The sequence below is a fragment of the Thunnus thynnus genome, chromosome 4, assembly GCF_963924715.1.
Source record: "Thunnus thynnus chromosome 4, fThuThy2.1, whole genome shotgun sequence".
NCBI classification, from domain to species: domain Eukaryota; kingdom Metazoa; phylum Chordata; class Actinopteri; order Scombriformes; family Scombridae; genus Thunnus; species Thunnus thynnus.
The window spans coordinates 26,750,084-26,769,528 of record NC_089520.1 but is presented as its reverse complement, the minus strand read 5'-3'; the positions used below and the strand labels follow the sequence as shown (position 1 = coordinate 26,769,528).

The 19,445-nt window shown below is 38.0% G+C and overlaps 1 protein-coding gene across 4 annotated transcripts in view; it reads right to left on the bottom strand.

Annotated features, from left to right (window-relative positions):
* slc2a9l2 (solute carrier family 2 member 9, like 2) overlaps positions 1–19,445 on the bottom strand; it is a 98,318-nt gene that overhangs the window by 55,474 nt on the left and 23,399 nt on the right. For all 4 annotated transcript variants that reach the window (XM_067588013.1, XM_067588012.1, XM_067588009.1 and 1 more), the window contains exons 5-8: positions 18,630–18,754; positions 16,298–16,443; positions 6,940–7,072; positions 962–1,149 (exon numbers count right to left, since the gene is read on the bottom strand). In XM_067588013.1, the coding sequence (XP_067444114.1) occupies positions 962–1,149; positions 6,940–7,072; positions 16,298–16,443; positions 18,630–18,754 (592 nt within the window). The remainder of the gene's footprint in view (positions 1–961; positions 1,150–6,939; positions 7,073–16,297; positions 16,444–18,629; positions 18,755–19,445) is intronic.

Here is a 19,445-nt window from a genome sequence, read left to right as displayed (position 1 = left end):
CACCTGATCCACTGACGAGTAGGGCTGTGATGGTGTAGATATTTTTTTTGCAAATGAGAGGACAGCACATCCCAGCAGTTATGCAGCTAACTGCCAGTCCTGTCATTTTTTGTCAAACATCCCCCACAAACAGAAAGTATTATTATTCACCTAACAAAACTATAGCTCCAATGAGTGAGTGGCACAGGCCACTGGAGCAAATAACTAGTTGTAATGTAAAAGGAGCCACTCAAAGTGTCAAACCCACAGAGAATTTTCACCCAACTCTGCAGTTCCCCTCCTTTCTGCATAGCATTTTAGCGTCTTTCACCTCATTGTTTTGGCATTACGGCCCTCAACTTTACTGTTTTGGTTTGATCTCACTGCTCCAAACCCACTGAATGCTATCTGCTAACTATCTATTAAGGTGACAATATGTAAATGCTGTGTTTACAGCTTGTTCCACTGCCATGCAGCATTAACTAAATTCCGTTGTTTGCCTGAGACAGAAAACACTTCCTAAAGTCAAGGAAACTGTCATCTGGCCCTGTTCTACATGCTGTGGTAAGAAGAGAGCAGAATAGCTTGCAGTTTCTCTTGTCTGAGTCACTCGACTAGAAGAGGAAACACTTTTCACCTTCCTGCCATCACACTTGTGTAAATCTATCAACCGTGGGCTAAAAACTGATTGACAAGGGCGAAGTGTAACTAAAGGTGTTACTGGAGGCGTGACAAGCATCTTCAAGAGTCTCTGGCTGATACACATTATGTTTGCACTGCAAAAAGTGTTTAAAAAAGGGTATTGTGTAAATCAAATATTTACTTTTTTTTGTCAACTGCATCTCATCATTGTTTATTTAAATAAATGTCTAATTAATTCCAGATTTTTTTTAAAAACAACATTAAAACCTAAATATAATGTACTGCAATATAGAATATGATTAAAGATCAAGACTGAAGTGAAATAAGAGCTGCAACTTACAGCATTGAGGCCACAGAGCTGATAGCAGGACATGGTGATGATGATAGTGATGAGCTGCCAGCGAACAGCTGGGGTCTTTATCAGCTGTAACATAGAGACGGTATGTAGGTTGTCCTGAGCTCGAGCCTCTGCATGAACCTCTTCCAGCTCTTGGGACACATCCTTCTTCCCCAGAAACCTCTGAAAGGCTGATACACACACACTGTTAAAAATATCTACACATGAAAAAGGAGGTTAAGAATCTTCAAAAAACAACCATCATGCTGAGATCAAAGAACTTGGGGATTTATTTCATAGCAAATGAAACTGAACACCCACTTAGTCTCATGAAAAATACAAAGCTAGCATTATATCCAGAAGCTTTATCTAGCTTCCATACCAGTGGTGGGCCCCACTCCTGTCTTTGAGATCAATGGTCTATAATATAACCTTGAATAACACCTATTTCTATATTTTTTTTGGTCTCCCCAATACACACTCTTGATTGATTGATCTACAACTGGTCATGGTAACAAGAAATGCAGCAATACCCAAGACAGACAGGAGGAGACAAGCTTTGCAAATGTGTTATGAGAAAGGAAATGCCTCAAGGATACACACAATGTCTTTTGGTGAGAAAAATGCTAATGGTAAACATAACTGTTAACAAGAAAACTCCACAGGGTATATTGTATAAGTGTAGCTAAACAATTAAATGTTAAAGATACATTTTACTGCAATACTGATGACACTCATCTCTGACTATCCGTTAACCACAGTAGGTTAACCTGTTAGGAGGTTAAGTCAGTGTTCTGTTATATTGTTTTCCCCTCAGATGAATGCAGACAAAGTTGCATTGTTTTTATTGGTCACGGACATCAATGCACTGAATTTCAGTGATGAATATAATCTGTTATTCAAGGTAAACCTTATGATGAAAATGATGAATTTTACAAGTATTTAAACTCTCACAGTGGTTTATGACTCTGACCTGCAACAAGTTAACGCAGTTGATATATTGTACACCTCTAATGTTAGATAGATTATTGTAATTTTTTATATTCTTCTCTCGCCAAGGCTTTACACCACAATTATGTGCACATGTTATATTTCTGTATGACACAGAATGGCAACGAGTAGCTGACCATGTTTCTGGCAGTCCTTTGCAGCTTGGCCAGCTGAAGGTTGTTTGAACTCGTGCCACTTGAATGTGACAGACTAGAGGGGAACTGTGGGTGTTAAAACACTTCTTCCCTCACTTTAATCTTTTCTCCTGTAAAGGGGATTCCCTGGGGTTATGTGAACTGAAGGTGGGAGCAGGTTAAGAACACGACCCAGAAAAGCAAATCTCTACACACAGACAGTGACTAAAAGCAGGTCATTAGGATGTGAGAGTTGGATAGCACGCTGTGTGGACAGCGGCCACACAGGAGGTAGAAAAACCGGCCAAACTAAATCCTGTTCCAAGGTCTACGGGGTGGCACAGTGCAGCTTTTGTAAGGCATGAAAATTGTGTGAGTGTGAGCGTGACAGAGAGAGTGTCTGTTGAGTTTGTTTTGGTGCAAAGACATTTAGTGCTATACACTAGGCAACATGTCTCAGAAAATGTTTGTGTTAGACACCCACCCACGAGAAGCAATGAACAAGAGATACATACATTGCTTACGGTAACATAATTCCTGAACAGTTTGCAAGTCCAGAAAAAGTTTGATATTTTGCCTTTTCAGTGGCCCCTGGTGGAAAGAATTACACAGTTATAGGCTTCGACATGCAGTTTTGAAGTTACATGAGTGTGAAATGTCATCAAAATTAATGTCTGACACAAATGTCTCTCACTACTATTGTTAAGTAGACAGATGAGCCACATTTCTATTCCCTTTTAGCTAATGATTCCAACCCTGAACCTGAGACATGCTTAGCACTTCAGTAACAATCAGAGAAACCAAAACAAGATGATCACAGAATGAATTGAAACTCTCTTTTACTCATGTAATTCTATTGCGTATATAGTATATTTTAAAGATAATGGAAAACAGCAAATCTAATATCATGATAAAGAAAATCTTCAGTGATGTAAAAACTATAAGGTAATAAAGAAAAGGCAAGAAGACACCCATGATACTGAAATTATCCTGTCACCTGAGTAAGTCAACCACCATGACATCTTACCTCAATATAATACTAATTATTATCTAGATTATCTCATGTAAATGAGTATTCTATAGAGTCTCCCTGCTGATAGAAAATATGGAAACCAGCTTCAAGCCAGAATCATACTGGGGCTGTCAATGCCTGTGGCAAGATATGTCATGATATTGATGTTTATATGATGATGGTGGGATGTGCAACTGTGGCTTTGTCCCTATAGAGGGAACCTATTTTATTTTCCCGGCAGGGGGACAGTGGGGCTCCACTCCACATCACCGTTGTGTCCAGAGCCCTCACAGTGCCACAAGATGGAGGGATGTGGCACAACAAAGAACCTTTAAAGGAGCAGACAGCCTGACTGACACAATGTTTGAGAGAGGACTCTGCAAGGTCATTGAGGGAATTAAAAAAACATTAATTTGTTCAATATTCAAAGAACATTTGAACGTGATGAGGGTTAATGTAGTGGCATTTTTTGCTTTAACTGAAAGAATAATGCTGGCGGTATATTTTTCATATTGTCAACAAATCCCATTAAAAGATAAAAGCAAACAGTGCTTTAATCAGTCTCTCAATACTCACAAGTTCCCTACACTGCCTGTGGCACTCAGCCCCAAGCTCATTCATTCCTACTGAAGATGTAAATGTTTAAAAATAGCTCAGAAATGTATAGTTTCATATTTTATATTATTTCATATCATGTAGAAAGGATAGCAATGGGGCAAAAATGGGAGTGACAGCAAAATAATACTGTTGAGTCAAGGCAATCCTAAAATTAAGAGCGGTTTGGCAATCGCACTGACAGCCTTTAGTACACAAAACTATCTCATCTTCAACCTCTGTAACCTTTAAATAGAGGGCAGGACCACCGCAGATATACAACATGACAAGGGATGAGATGGGTGCAAGAGAACATGCTGTTCCTGTCTGACACTGTATGATGATAATAGGACACTACAGGGCCACCCCTCAAGATTTGTATTACTGACAACAATCCCCCAACCGCAGCGCTGTAACACAAGCCAACAACGTGGATCTGCGGCGTTGTTCACACTCATGCCAGCAAAATGTTGGCTGCCACAAGTAGGGAAGATGTGAGGAGAGTTTGGGCAAAATGTCCTTTCACCAACCACTCATCATTTCCTCAAGGAGTGATTCTCGCAGCCAGTGATTGACTAATGCTCAGATAAAGCAGCAGGCAGGAGGATCACATTTTTCTAAACACAACACAGAAGCAGTTAAAGACATTCAGAACTCAGCATGACCTTTAAAGGTAATTGGACAATTTTACAAACTGTATTGCCTTCCACTATGTTAACAGAATATTTTTGTTATGGTTGTTTAACACTTAACAATGATTTATAAAGACCTCTACTTGATCACTTGTGTTTTGGGCTTTTGTGTTTAAAAAAGAGGAAAAACATGTATTCAAATTTAATGAACAGAATCAAAGTTGGAAATACTTATTTGGTGAAAGAAGCTCTAAACAAAGACAGATGGCAAAAAGAGAGATTCCATCAAACGAAGTACAAGCACTGTCCTTGAATTCCAAAAACTGACAATTAAGTTTGAAGATCAACTGCAATGCACAACATGAAAATTAGTTTTCAAGAAGAAACCATTACAGGAATTTATCAAAACAAGCAAACACATCCTACTGTGAATAACAATGCCATTAACATGCCAACAGTGTAGTACCCTTCATCATTAGATCTAGGACTCTACAGGAAGGAGTGGGATGATCCTTTAACCTCAGTTTAGTTACCAAAACAGGCTACTGCACCAACACACAATGACTGAATGCTTAATTTACAGTGTACATAGCAAGAACTTCAAATACTGTTCATGCAATTTGCTTTTTATTTTGTTTGCATTAGATTGGTCTGGACCTTGTGACTATTCTGTTGATTATGCACATCAAACCTATTTTAAATTTCAGTTTGTTGAAAAATTAACAAAAAAGTATAGTAATAATAATAAAGACTGCTCATTCTCAATTATGAACCTGCTGCTTTTGTTGCAAATCAAATATTTTGTGATGCTTTTTTTTTTTTTGAGTTTGTCAAAAGTTTGTCGATATAGATAGAGAGGGGATACGCCAGATTATTTTTGTCAATAAAAACATTCCTGGGTTTCTAAAGCATTCTTTCTTTTACAGAATAACTGGTTTAAGCTTATAACTAGTTTGGATGCCTCTTGAGCTCTTTTGTTTGCTTCTTGTAGATACATGAGCTCTGGCCTAACAAAGTTTTTGTGTATAGCTCTCAAATTTGGTCCAATTTCCTACAGTAGTTTCTACTATATAGACACTGGCCTCAATCAGTTATCTGTCAAATCAGTTTTTCTTCATTAATTCTATTCCTACTTTGATCAAGAAACCTGCTATATGGGACACCTGTGGTGTAAGCACCATGTATTGTTCTTCATATCTTATTATGTTTCCATCAGGTATGGTTGATAGGTTATTCTCTTTGAATAAATGAGACAGGTGAACAGATGCCACCAACATATAATAATGTCTCACATAGGGTGCCATGTGCAGTGATGACAAGTTCAACAACTATACAACATTTAGTCAGACATTAAATGTTTTCACTCTTTGTTAATGATGTTTCATCCTTGGCTTTTCAGTCTATATTACATTTATATTGTGTTTTGGATGCATTGTAGCATTTTTGGTACTACTAGAAAGTTACAGTCCATAGCTATGCTAAGACAAACCAAATCTAGTTCATGCTATAAAATGAGTAGTACCACAGAATAAAATTGTGTGTTCAAATTAATTCAATTACTTTATCATGACTTTTATCAGCATCACAAGTACTGCTTCACACAAAGTTCTCTGACCTTGATGAACTCTTGCACAACTTTGAATTCATAGGCAACAAACGAGGATGTTCCAGTTTACAAAGAACATAAGCAACCAAACCCTCAGAGAGTACCCATTTATAATGTATGGACATAGACATCAAAGCTCTCAAAACACTCCAGAGACCAAGCTGATCAAAGTCATATCTGACGTCACATTTTTCTACAAGATCATCCCCTTACAAAGTCTCAAAATGAAATGAAAAATGTTGGTTGAGTGAGTGGATGCATATAGACTAGGCGAGTATAAGAGCAAACACCTAAATCATACATGCTACATGCACATTGCATTGGTTTGATTTACAAACTCTTTGAGTTCCATGTCTTTGGATTAACTTCAAGAACTTCAGAATAATAACTAAACATTTAGACCATATACTGTAGGTTGGTTACAATTTTTCTAGTGTAGCGGCACCATATCAGGTTTCACTGCACCAAACCATATCAGACACAAATCATTATTCCAAGTATTTTTATATGTGGTAAACATGTATGGAGGAGATCTTTAAAGACATGAAGTATTAAAGAGAAATTAATTGAGTGGCTTTTATTGACTTTTGTTTGCACACTGCAATGGCGCTGATGTGCAGTTTACTTTGGCTGCTCTGTCATTTTATGTTTAGTCATGTGCACTGTAAGTGTTACTACACTGATCATTCACTCATGACCGCACTGCTTTGTAACTGAAAAATTAAGGGTTAAAGGGTGTTGCAAACACAAAGCATGGGCCATGGGTCAGCATCTGTAAACACTGACAATGAGTCAATGGTTTTGATCAATAACTCTATCACCCTATACATATGGTAATTTGTGTAATGGTACATTGGCCCTATTATTGTTTTAAAGAAAAGAAAGTTACACACACAGACATTACAAATCCAAATAAGCTATAACATTAAAGCCAGTGCAGCGGCCTGTATGCATTTTGCAGATGTACTTCAGTGAGAGGGTTTTCCCATGTGTCTCTGTTACATATGCAATACCTCTCTCTGCTGCAGCCTCATCCCTCCTCTCCATCAGCAGGTAGCGAGGACTCTCTGGGAGGAAGGGCAACACACACAGCTGCAGCACTGCTGGTAAAGCCAAGAAGGAAAACAGGTGGTTCCACCTCGACTCCTGCAGTCAAAACATCAACAAAAGATCTACATCAAAGCTTCAGACATGGAAGAGCCACAAAGTTGTACAAAACAGATGTATTTTACAGCTGTTGTGTAATTGGATGCACATCATTATCTCATTAAGATTTTATGCAAGCAGTTGTGATTATCATTTAAATGCAAGATAACACCGAGTAACCATGCCTGTAGAAAAAGGGGCATATGCTTATGGCAATGCTTAAAACATGAAAGCTTAGTGTAAGATCTGCGGGCTTCAAATAATGCATTTCTTCATGCATATATTTCCTTAAAGTAAGACATTTCTACGTCTCTATGAGTTAAATGCTTCTGTACTATGTGTTAACAGATTGTCAGACATATAAGGCCAATGTTAGCATTAGAAAAGCAATAATAGTATTTTATGCAGTGTATTCAAAGGGTGAATATGAGAAATGTTTAGCAATTTATAGGAACATGTGAATTCCCTAAATAAAACTAAATAGACATTCAAAATCAGTTTTCAACCTATATCACTATCTACAGTAGGTTCATTTAGAGTATGATTGTAACAGCTGACTCAAAGAGGTGTTTTTAAGTAGCACCTCCTTCTTGTCTTGGAAGTGACTTTGTTCAAGGGCGTTCCTGCTTTAAGAGCTGTGATAAACTCAAAAACTGAGTTGGCCAGTTTCCCAGTCACTACCATGACAGGGAAAGAACAAAATGATCTGCTCATTAAAAAGCCAATACAGTAAAATGTATGAGATCCAAACATCTTCCAACTTAGAAACACCAGGAACTGTTTATTTTGTTTCTGTATCACATCTATGTTCCAAAGTTCTCATAGAGACTGCAGAGAAGACAAACAAGCAAACATGAGTGGAATCATGAGGATGACGTTGGCCATGTAGATTGTCTCAATTCCATTATGCAATGATTTCGTCACAAAATGCCTCGGAGGGTAAACATTTATCAGAGCCTTGTAGATTTATGAAAGCAGATATGAAACACAGTCTTCTCAGTGGACCGCTTTCCAGAACATACATAACAACAGTAAAGAGCATTTGAGTCATTCAGGATTTGCATTTTAAATTGCCCATCTTGGAAAATATTCATTCATTATCATGTTTTTACTACAAATGTCACAGTTTTCTCAGTAATGCCATTCTACTGAATGTTTAGCATATTTTATTATTAATATAAAAGTATTCCTTGAATGCATCATAAGAATTTTACAAACAGTGTTCATCTTCCTGGACTTGTGGTTAAAATTAAGTGTAGCGTGTGTATTGGTCTGTGTTGATGAAAGATAAGATCACTGACCTGACATCACACTGTCACCACTAATGGTGTGTCACACATACAGCACACAGGTATAATGTACAAGAATACCCCATTCAAAACATTCCCCTTAGAAATGATGACAGAATGCACAATCCCTATTTATTTTATACAATAATATGTAAATAAACTCTCTATGCCTCGTGACCGCAATTGAGTAAATGGGAGGGGAATATTAATAGTTATGCAGAGACTGTGAGAGGAGGTGTTTTTTTGAGATTAAATGTCAGCTCTCAACTCATAAAACGTCAGTTAGGGATTCATTTGCATAACCTATATGTGAAATAAAATTTTTAAACTTTTCAACTCATGTAATTAACTTTTCTTTAACAACTACAGTGCAGCCTAAGCCCTTAATTAACTCCATGTGCTATTGTATAATGCACCTTCAAACATAGTGGGGGGTGGAGGGGGGCAATTGTGGGCTGTGAAACGAACTGTAAACACAAAATGGTGAATGTGTTAACAGCTGCCTGAACACATCCAGCAGGCATTGAGCAACATTAGCATTCATTTGGAGTAATGTTTCTGTCCACTCTCCTTTTAGCTGTTAGTTACTAACTTGTTTCTGTTTTTGGTGCTGGGCGGGTAGTGTACAGTCAGTTTTGCTCTGTAAATAACTGCCTGCTTCTGCTGAAATAAGGTTGCTAGGGGCAGTCAGAGTGAACCAAAACAGTAAAGTTGCTGGCTGTAAAACCAAGACAGTGAGCTGAAAGATGCTCGAATTCTCCAAAGGCCTATAGAAGGACTGCAGAGTCTAATCTGTGATAACTATTTGTGGATTTAAACATAACTGTCTCAATAAGGCCATTTAGAGATATTTCTTGGAACATTTAAAAAATCTAAGATGTATGTCTTTTTTTCATCTGACTGATAAAACAGGTTTGTCTTAACTGGTAACAGTCCAATACTTGTCTATAATCCTCTGTGCCCTAAATCCTGGGTAAGCTCTGTAAGAATGCTGCACAAACCCTAGGTCTCACTGATGCTGAGCTGCAGGTCGTCTTATCCCAGCTGGAGATGAGAGTGGGCGAATAGATTAGACCTTTTGGAGGCTGCTCTGACAGACAAAAAAAATCTAATTCATATTCTACACACTTTGTGTGGTCTGTGCTGTTAAACATATATAAAAATATATATAGTATATATATAGATATAAATATAATATAGGATATATGATATTTAATGCACTGGAAAATTAATTATTTAACCCAAAAAGCTAGAAAATTGACAAGAGGCAATGCATCTCACACCACCATCCAAATTGTACCATACCTAATAATCAGGTTGGACTGTGCCTGTTTGGGATATACATGGAAATCTACAGTTGACTTGGCAACTGCAAGGCAACTGAAGAGTGATAATTTGTAGGTGCAGAATGGGTCATGACACATAGCATAGATGTACTTCTCTCACACACAAACAGTGACAGTACAGTTTACAGTATGAACTAAATGAACACGTTATGGTTTCAATCAAATGTTTTTTTTTAACTGGGATAAGCTGGGTGAGCCAAGCTGTCTTCCTCTTAGGCCTTGATCCCATCATCCCTAGTGAAACAAATCACTGCTCAAACAGCTCAGCTATGACCTGGAGTGACAGTGGTTTACAGTAAACTAAACAAAGCAGACAAATGGTTGATTGTTGTGTTCCAAGAGCCTTGCAGTTTTTCCTCTCAGTTATCTCTTGTGAGAATGCAGGCTGGAGGGTTTACGTTGTTATCGTGTGATTAGAAAAAAGCAAAGGATGAAACACATCTTTGTTGTCGGGAGCTGAGAGGATCGAGCAGAGGAGAATGTTCATTTCATGGTAGCATCCCCCAACGGCTACTGCAGGAGGACCACCGCAAAAACCAGAGAGGAGGGTTAGAGTGAGAAGGTAACTTCTCAGATAGAGATAATGGAAATGTCAGGTGGACAACATCTCAGATTTTTCCAATTATACAAACTAATGTTATCTGTGTTAGTTCAGTCTTAATTACTTTAGCTAGCCAAACCTTTTCTCAGGTGATAAATGAACCTGCTCCTTAATAATCTTTACTAGGTTTAGTGAAGGCAGCAACAGTTAATTACAGATCTTTATTTCCACAGCAGGCAGTGAGGTTTAATTGGCTGTCACTTAATATTAGCTGGTTGGAGACTACAGTAACACATGATGGATTACAGGGTGCATTACAGGAAGACACCTAAAGATTATTTGATATTTATACAAATATTCTGTTTTCCTGGAAAATAGTACATATGTAAGAGCATTTTTATCAATCCAGTGATGTATAAGCATGCCAAATGATATAAAACTTAAAGTATGAGAATGGCTTCAAACCACTCTAAGAATATTCCTTCTGCAGTGGCACCATGCATTTTGTCATGGCTGAATAGTCTGCGCCATTACCTGAGAGATAAAAATCTCTCAGATAATGGGGCAGAAAAATCTCTCTGCAGTTATTGTATGTCTGTAAATAGGATAAGCTCAACACTATTTCCACAGTGAATTCTCCCAAAAAATGAGAGCCTGGTTGGTAAAAACCTCATGACACCAGAATCTCAGCAAATCAAAAGCCCATCATCCCTCTGCCTGTAGCTGTTTATGATGAATGTCACCTTCTCTATGAGCCTATTTTCCTGATGCTCTCTTAGAAGAGCAAACTGACAGTTGGCCTTTGCAGATGTGTGCTGTCCCGTTCTTAAAATATCAAAGCAGTCCTCCTTACAGTCGGGGGAACTGGTATTCCACTGGCATAGCTAATATGGAGTGATAACGTACTTAAAAGAAACCTGAGCATATCTTTAATAGTCTTATATTTCAAGTGAGGCAGCAGTTTGATATAAACTACATAACTACAAATAATGACTTTATCTTTTCAGTTTTAATAATTACATTTTCTAATTGTTTTCACCTGCAGTATCTTGCCTTCATCTGGGTGGTGTCTGAGGTTGTTTCCAGTTTCCTCATATATATGTATATATAATAAATGGTTATAAAGAAACCGGAAACAACCTCACCTTGATGAAGACTCTTGAGACGAGTTGTAGATTGTGTTTTTAATTTTGATGATGGACTGAAGGTCACACTGGTCTGCACCTCGCTGTGTGCACACCAAGAGCTGAAAGCATACACATACACAGTACCTACAGGCAAATTAAGTAATTTACAAGACCACATTACTATGATCTTTGACACCATGTGTGACAGCCATACCAACTGAAATTAATTGCACTAGAGTGACCATTGATTTTTTTGTCCATTTACACAATTCTCTGAAACCACATATGGTTTGGATTGAGGATATAGTATAGATGAGGCCCCATTAAGGCCACTGAATCTACCCACGCTGGTGGAAGCTGCGTTTGACACATGCTGATGAGTTCAGTGTCTCAGGGGCATTCAGTGATGAACTGGCTAAAATTCTGCTCTTGCTGTAATGCTGGAATAAACATGTTTCCCTACTGGGAGGTCGGTCGCTAAGCATGAATGTTAGAGTAATTAATCATTTGTCAAAGCTTTTCAATATTAAGCACCCCACAACAACTGACATCTTAGACTGAATCCTATTAACAGAAGCCTCCACTGAGAGGAAACCTGTTTGAGTCTCATAAGCAAAGGGCAGCAAAGACCATGCATGGTGGCATTATCATCAGATATGTCACATACTGTATGTCTGTGATGCTCTTTTTAAATGACAAGGAAACAGGCTGGCCTGAAGGGTATCGCGGAGGTGATATGAATACATAACAGTGGCTGCGTGAAGACACACAACTCCATATGATATTTATAAAGGTGGTCTACAGGTCGAAATGATTCATGGGACAGACCAATACTTATAAATTAAAAATGATCTGCTTTGCGAGAAGCTGAGCCTCTACATCCATGTGTAAATGTCAGTGCTAGTGACAGTGGAAAAAAATAGAAGATGAGAACATTCGCGCAACTTGGTCAGATCTTCTGAACAAAACAGCAAGAACGAGTTGATTCACAGTTCAAGACATACATTGAAATCCAAACAGTATTGATTTCTTCCTTCACTTTATTTGAAATTGAAAATACAGATTGCTTCAGGAAAGAATAAATTTGGTTGCGGAAAGGTTTTACTCTGTATCTACTCAAGGGTCAGACATCAAAGTGGCTTAAAAGGTGGCAATCATTTTTAATCCGAAACAAGGAAGCGCAGCAGAAACACAATATGTTTCTGTTCCATTCCCTTTAGGTCAAAAGAAAATTATATTTCCAATTGTTTGGTCTTGGATTTAGAGAGAATGGATAAGAAACAGAGACTGAAAACAGATTAATCACAGAAATACTGAAGCCTTCATGCAGTATAGACTTGTCTATAGAAATTATATAAAAAGGAGCGTTTCATCCAAAATGAGACATTCACTGGCTTAGAAATATGTCAGTTGCTCTTAAATAATTATTGTTGGAATGAAAGCAAATGCACTGCTGGAATGCACATATGTTACAGCACAAAGGATAAGCCTCAAACAATACAGGATGTGAATGCAGAGTAGTTGTTTGTGGCTTTGAAGTGTGATTTGGTGTGCCAACATTTGCACAGACAAATCCAGATGCCATACAGTCCTACGCCATTTTGTCTCAGGAGATATGCATAAATATCAGTGACTGTGTTTGATGTACCGGCAGAACTTTATAAATCACATTCATCTACCAATACACTGTCAAGAAGACAGGATCTACTCACTATGAAGGTATTCTGTTTTCTTAGCATTACTCACTTGATTGTCCATCATTTTTATTACAAAATTTCAATGGAGATGTTAGCAAACCACAATTTGCCTTATGAGCGAAAGAAGAAAGTTTTCTACATGACTTACTTAATGACAAACCTCAAGGAAAACCAAACATGTCCTGATATTTGTTGAGACTGTTGTTATCTGGCGCTTGCTCTTTAAACCATGCACTCCAGACACTGACTGAATGTTGTGTTGATGCGTTATGTGTATGACAGCAATGACGGCTCTCTCTCTCTGCCATGTTTTCAAATCAAGTGAGTCCGGGCCTACCTGGACACATTTCATTACGACTGGACAAACTCAAATTGTTACTAAAACAAGATTAATAAACCGGTGACAGCTGTCTAATAGGAATGGGCCCAAAGCAGGTCTAACACACATTAGTCTGCTGTTCTAAAGGGGTATAACAGTCTACAGCCAAACTAGTGGCTCTGCTTGAGCTGAATGCTCACATTGGCCTGCTAACATGCTCACAATGACAATGTGGATGCTGATGTTAAGCAGGTGTAATGTTGAGCATGTTAAACATCTTAGTATAGCACGCTTATATTTGTTAATTAGCAGTAAACACAATGTGCAGCTGAGGCCAATGGGAATGTCACTAGTTTTGCAAGTATTTGTATAAGATCTTTCTTAGCCTAATCCAAGTTGCAAAATACCACAATCTTTCTGGTAAGTAATTTCATCCTTCTCATCATCTACAGTGCCGTTCATTGGAAAACATTTACAAATCAAATAAAGTAAAGAAATAAAGTTATTAAATTAATGGCTCAGTGTTTTCTCCCTCTGCTTTTTTAGCTTTAACGTTACCTGCCACTTTAGCAGCTAAAAGGTAGGCCTCTAAATTACCAATAATTTAATTTCATAAAAAGCATTTATGCTGAAGTTTCACCATATGTTTCTCTTTCATTGTCAACTTATGTTTTCTGTTTGACATAAATAACTAGCTTACTGGGGTTTACTTATATTGCAAACTTCAGTACTACCAGTCATTATTTGCACTGTCGGTTGTGAAAGGGCATCTCTCTTCATTCTCCATGACAGTGTCTGGATTAGTGATATATACATTTGGCCCGAACCTCAATGAGCAGCAACAGGTATTCAAGATCACCCTTTAGGCAACAAGTCACAAAATGCCGCTGATGATCCTCACACCTTCTAAACTGCCAAAAGATATAATTGAATGCTTAGAATTTGAGAAAACAATTTAGAGGAGATGCATTCGCTCATTATTTTTTTAATATGGTGCCAAAAGTAAGCAGAAAGCTTAAATCAACAGAATGTGCCAGGAGAAGAAAGCTTTATATCACTAGCTTTCTTTTCACATTACACAACTGAATTTGGCTTTCAAAGCATATGTGAATTAGGCTAATGTCTGTTTTCAGTTCTAAAAGGGTAAACTGAAAATCTAGCACATAATGCATTGCCAGTGCATAGATGGGAATTAGATTGTGAAAAACGCCACAGCAGTAGGCCCGTCAACACTGCTAAACTTGTGTACGGTGGGCATTAAGGTTAATAGTAGGAATGTGTTAAACATTTCCTCCATGGTAAACAAGGTGTGATTGATAATTCCAGCAGATGTATTACTGAAACGAGGGACAAATAGAACCAATCATATACTGTGCAAGGTAATAACATGAGTCTATTCCTCAAGTGGCCAAGGAAGGCGTTTAGCTGATGGGAAAAGTGTTGTCAGACAGCCTGCACTGTTCAGTTGGAAAGGAAAAAGTGGTGGGAAATCCTTAGGTGCTTTCTTTTTTCTCCGGTACCAGCTCAAGCTTGAATGTCAAGTTGAAACTATCTGCTGGATTGGAGCTGTAGAGTTGAAGATCTCTGACACTCATCCATGAGACTTCATCAGTTCCGTATGGAAGGTCCTTGCCAATTAAACCTAATTCACACCTCAGTGTCACATGAGAGTCACTGAGGTCACATGACAGCCATGTGAGAGAGTCATCAGAGTCAGAGGAATTAAGGTGTGAATTGGTGTGAAACCAAGGGGATGTCAGGATGGTGTTGTTGGAAGCTGATAAGATTAAGAACACCCAGGCTTGTTGGATGAGTGCAGAGGAGGTCATGCTAAAGCGGTGTTGTATAGAGCGAGATGTATAAACAATGGATATGCACAAAAATAATACACCGTTTCCTAAACAGCAGTAATGTATCTGTAAATGAAGAGGGGGAGAATGTTCGCACTTCACACATACTTCAGACCAGGAGTACACATGGTTGTCTACATGATATGATGTTGTGGAGATGAAAAAAAAGGTGAGAGATGAACTTTAAATAATACAACATTGTTTGCCAATTTTACTGATTGGGTGATTGTCTTTTTGCTGTGTACAGTACACAGCAATTTTTGCTAATCAAGGGTGCATTTGTAAACTTTATTTTAATTTTGTGTAATCACACTTGTTATTCTTTTATTGTCATTTTATTCATTTATACGTCGTTTTATTTCACTGTGTAAATGTTCTTTGCATTTATCATTCATCGTGAAGCACCTTGTAAAGTCTGTTTCAATATGGGCACAATAAACTAAATAATTCATTACCTTTCTGACTTTTAATGTGTGAGATATCACTGCTGATGATGGTTTACAGGAACATGTGATAAATGAATAATACGTACATTATAAAGAGTCACAGCCATGCAAAATTGTCACGCTTAATGACAGCTGCTCTGGCATTATTGGCGAAACTCGCCAATGTGTCATGATCTGTGAAATTGCACTTATTTTTTTTAATTGACAGTACATAATGTTGAATGAATGCAAATCAACCCACCGACAGCATCCACAATGGCTGAATGTTGAAGGCAAAGCAGAAATGTCTTGAGATGCAGGTTCTATTTGATCAATGAATGCTGTCTCTAAAGCAGACTTCATTAAAGTCAAGAGAAAAAGTCTCTCTAGACATGCAAAGTCAATAAATCTTGTGGAGGAAAATGTGGTGGTTGCTGTGATGGTTGACCCTCATTTGCACCACCCAGCTCCACTTAGTTGTCCCAGTTTTTGTCTGAATTTGTCTGACTCCAGTAATAGAAAAATCTCACAAAACAGCCTTCAAAACAGTCTTCAAGGGGAACTATAAAGGTGATATGGCTTATACTACATGGCTATTTACCTACACTCTATAATTTCCAACAACACTGACCTTGCCCAGCAGCTCTGGCAGTCCCAGCACCTGCCCAGTGAACACTCCCAAGCAGATCAGGATGGAGTTGAACTGGCCAATGAAGCCTCTGATATGTCTTGGGGAAATTTCTCCCAGATACATGGGGAGGGCACTGAGAGCTATACCTGTCAGAAAAAAACAAAAGGTTAAAATCTTTTAAGATATGAATATTTCAGATTCAGGTAAATTATTGTATATAAATATGGATGATGCGTCTCCATTACACATCTCTGCAAAAGTGAGGCCATGTGCGGGGGGGGGGGGTTATGTCTTATACTGCAGCCAGCCACCAGGAGGCGATCAAGATGTTTTAGCCTCACTTTTGGGGAGCTGTCATGACGTCCATGCTGTCAGTGATGTCAGTGATGGAAATGCACGTGATTGTGGTGTGTTTGTCCCTCAGGATGAGTGATGGTGACTTTTGTAAATTCATGTACATACCCCGTCTGTCATCTACTTTGCAGATTAGTCAAAAACAAGAGTTAAAGCATATAGAAAACAAAAACCTCTACAAACCATGTTCAACATCCAGCAACATTTGAGAAATGCTGAACTGTCTTGAGCTATGGGGCAATCCCATGGCTACTTACATGGATGGCCTGCAGATTAGAAATGGTCAGGATTGATAGAACATTTCATCCTTCGAAAGCTTTTTGCAAAAATCAATTTCCATGGTTTAGAAATTGTAAACAAGTGATCGTGCTCTGCAGTGAATGTGTATATTTTTTCAGGTAACACACATCTTATGGACATTGATGCTGGGGTGGCTACTGTTGTTCATATGACATTTTACAAATCCAAGCAAATATAATGTTTGCCAATTCAAGTGATCTTTTAATTAAGTACTAAATCATTACCAAAACTGAACTATATGTCACTATTATGTCCACAGAAGACTTAGGCAGACTTGTTTTGAATTTCTGCCAGTAGCTGGTTTAAGTCAAGCTACTGCCTGATAGGGATGTACACCTCCATCACTGAGACCAATGCGTTATGCATCTCGATGTATTGCCAATGATCTTGCTTCTCAAGTTCATCTCAAATTATATCCAGTGCACCCTTGCAATTGGGGCAGTTGCATTGTTAACATTTATGCCGGTGCACTGATGCAAATCAGTGAATCTTCACATCCCTACTGCCCGACAATTTGCTGTAACAACAAGTTGATCCCCCTAAAATTTGTATCTGCAGGCAACACAACCTACCATGACAGGGATGAATGAGCATTGATCTTCTGCTCATCCTCTGTGATTGTATATGTGCACTTAGAAGTGAAACTTAGACCTGTAATCAGGGTCTTGCTGCTTACTGCCCATAAAATAGTGTATTCAGATTTGATAAGTAAGCTATCTTGATCTCTTTATTTTCCTTGGGCATCTGGGTACACCTAAAGTCTAAATTAATCTAAATAATTTGCACTTTCAGGATTTCTTTTCCATAAGGACATTAGATAAATAAACTACTTTACAAAGCTATGCTGTAAATGTCATGATTTCATTTGAAGCTGTAGGAAAGTTGCTTGCATTTTTTTTTAGTTGAAAGTGTTGCTCTGAGGAGGTGTTAATAAACTCAGGTTAAAGTGTGTTTATTTGTCTGGCAGCTGTTAGATCTATTTAGCTGTGATCAAAGCCAAGGCTATTACATGCCTATAGTGAATTCAGTTTTATGACAAAGCTAGTAAAGACAGCTAACCAAAATTAAATTCATACCTACGCTGTGGGAACTTGTACAATGCAGGGAAAACATTCAACTTTCCAAGAGTATTATAGTGATGTGTCAGTCAGTGATGACTAATGCAAACAGCACTACGGCAATGTAATAGTTATGTAACAAGGTCTGATCGATGACAATCAAAACTGATTACAGTCAAGAGCATACCTCCGACAACCTTCAACCTGAGCAGAGGTCTAATTATCCAGAGTAAGTGAAAGCAGCATGTGTGGGAGTGCTGGGCCTTCAAAGGGAACAAGCAGATCTTGATACACTGTAAAACCTCATTCCCATAATGCTCAGAACAAAAACATGGGCAACCATGGTCTCATGAAACAAACAAGAGTGATTTCAAGAATCTGAATGCCATCCAGAAATTCACACCCACACAAATTTGAATACAGGTAACTTTCTCTGTTTAACATTTTATTAAACATAAAATACAGTCCAAATACTGTCTTGTTTGTACTTCATTTACATGATTACATTGTTCCATTGATTGTTTCTCCCTCCACTGTTGTACTGTTGTGCTCCACACTGACAGATAAATCATTTGTTTTGTTTTGTTTTGCTTCTCCAGCCTAGTAAAAGAAACACTTACCAGAGTTCACCCCAATAATGAGCCGGCCAATGATGAGCATCTCAAAAGATCTTGCCCTCTCTCCCAGAGCCAGCAGCACAGCAGCTATCACAGCAAAGCTGTTATTCAGCAGCAAGGTTCCCTTTCTAAAGTCGAGGAGAGAAATTGGTTAGAAAAAGCAATAAGAAAACAACTATACAGGCACAGGTTAAAATGATCCTGCACACACTTTAAACTAATCATAATCCCTGTACAAAATGCCATATAGGTATATTATAAAGTACAGTATATTTATTCACTTCACCAATTTTCTTCACCAAAATATCATACTGGCAAAAAAAAAGTTGTAGTTAGGGTTAGTAATCCAACTTCTGAAACATAACATAACATAGTGTGGTAAAAAAAAGAGTAGAGACTATGATGGACAGAGGGTGGACAGACATACAGACAATAACATAAAGCAGTTACGATAATGTATGTGATGATATGATAAGAGTCCGGGAGTAGAGATTAGATTAGATTAAGTAGGGTATGTGTGGGTAATGTGTGTGTGTGCATGTTTGGATGTTTATATGAGAGGTAGTGATATGTATCCATGTTTAGTGACCCTGGACAGGTTGGTGTGTGGAGAAAGAAGAAGACATAGTGTTAATGTTATATCAATGTTACATAATGATGATTTATCAAATAGGACTGGATAGCAATAGATCCACATTTTGGGAAATGCTTATTTGCTTTCTAGCTGAGAGTAAGACAAGAAAATCGATACCATTGTTTGTATGGTAAATATGTAGCTGGTGCCAGTTTTGCGTAAAGACTGGAAACAAGAGGAAAACA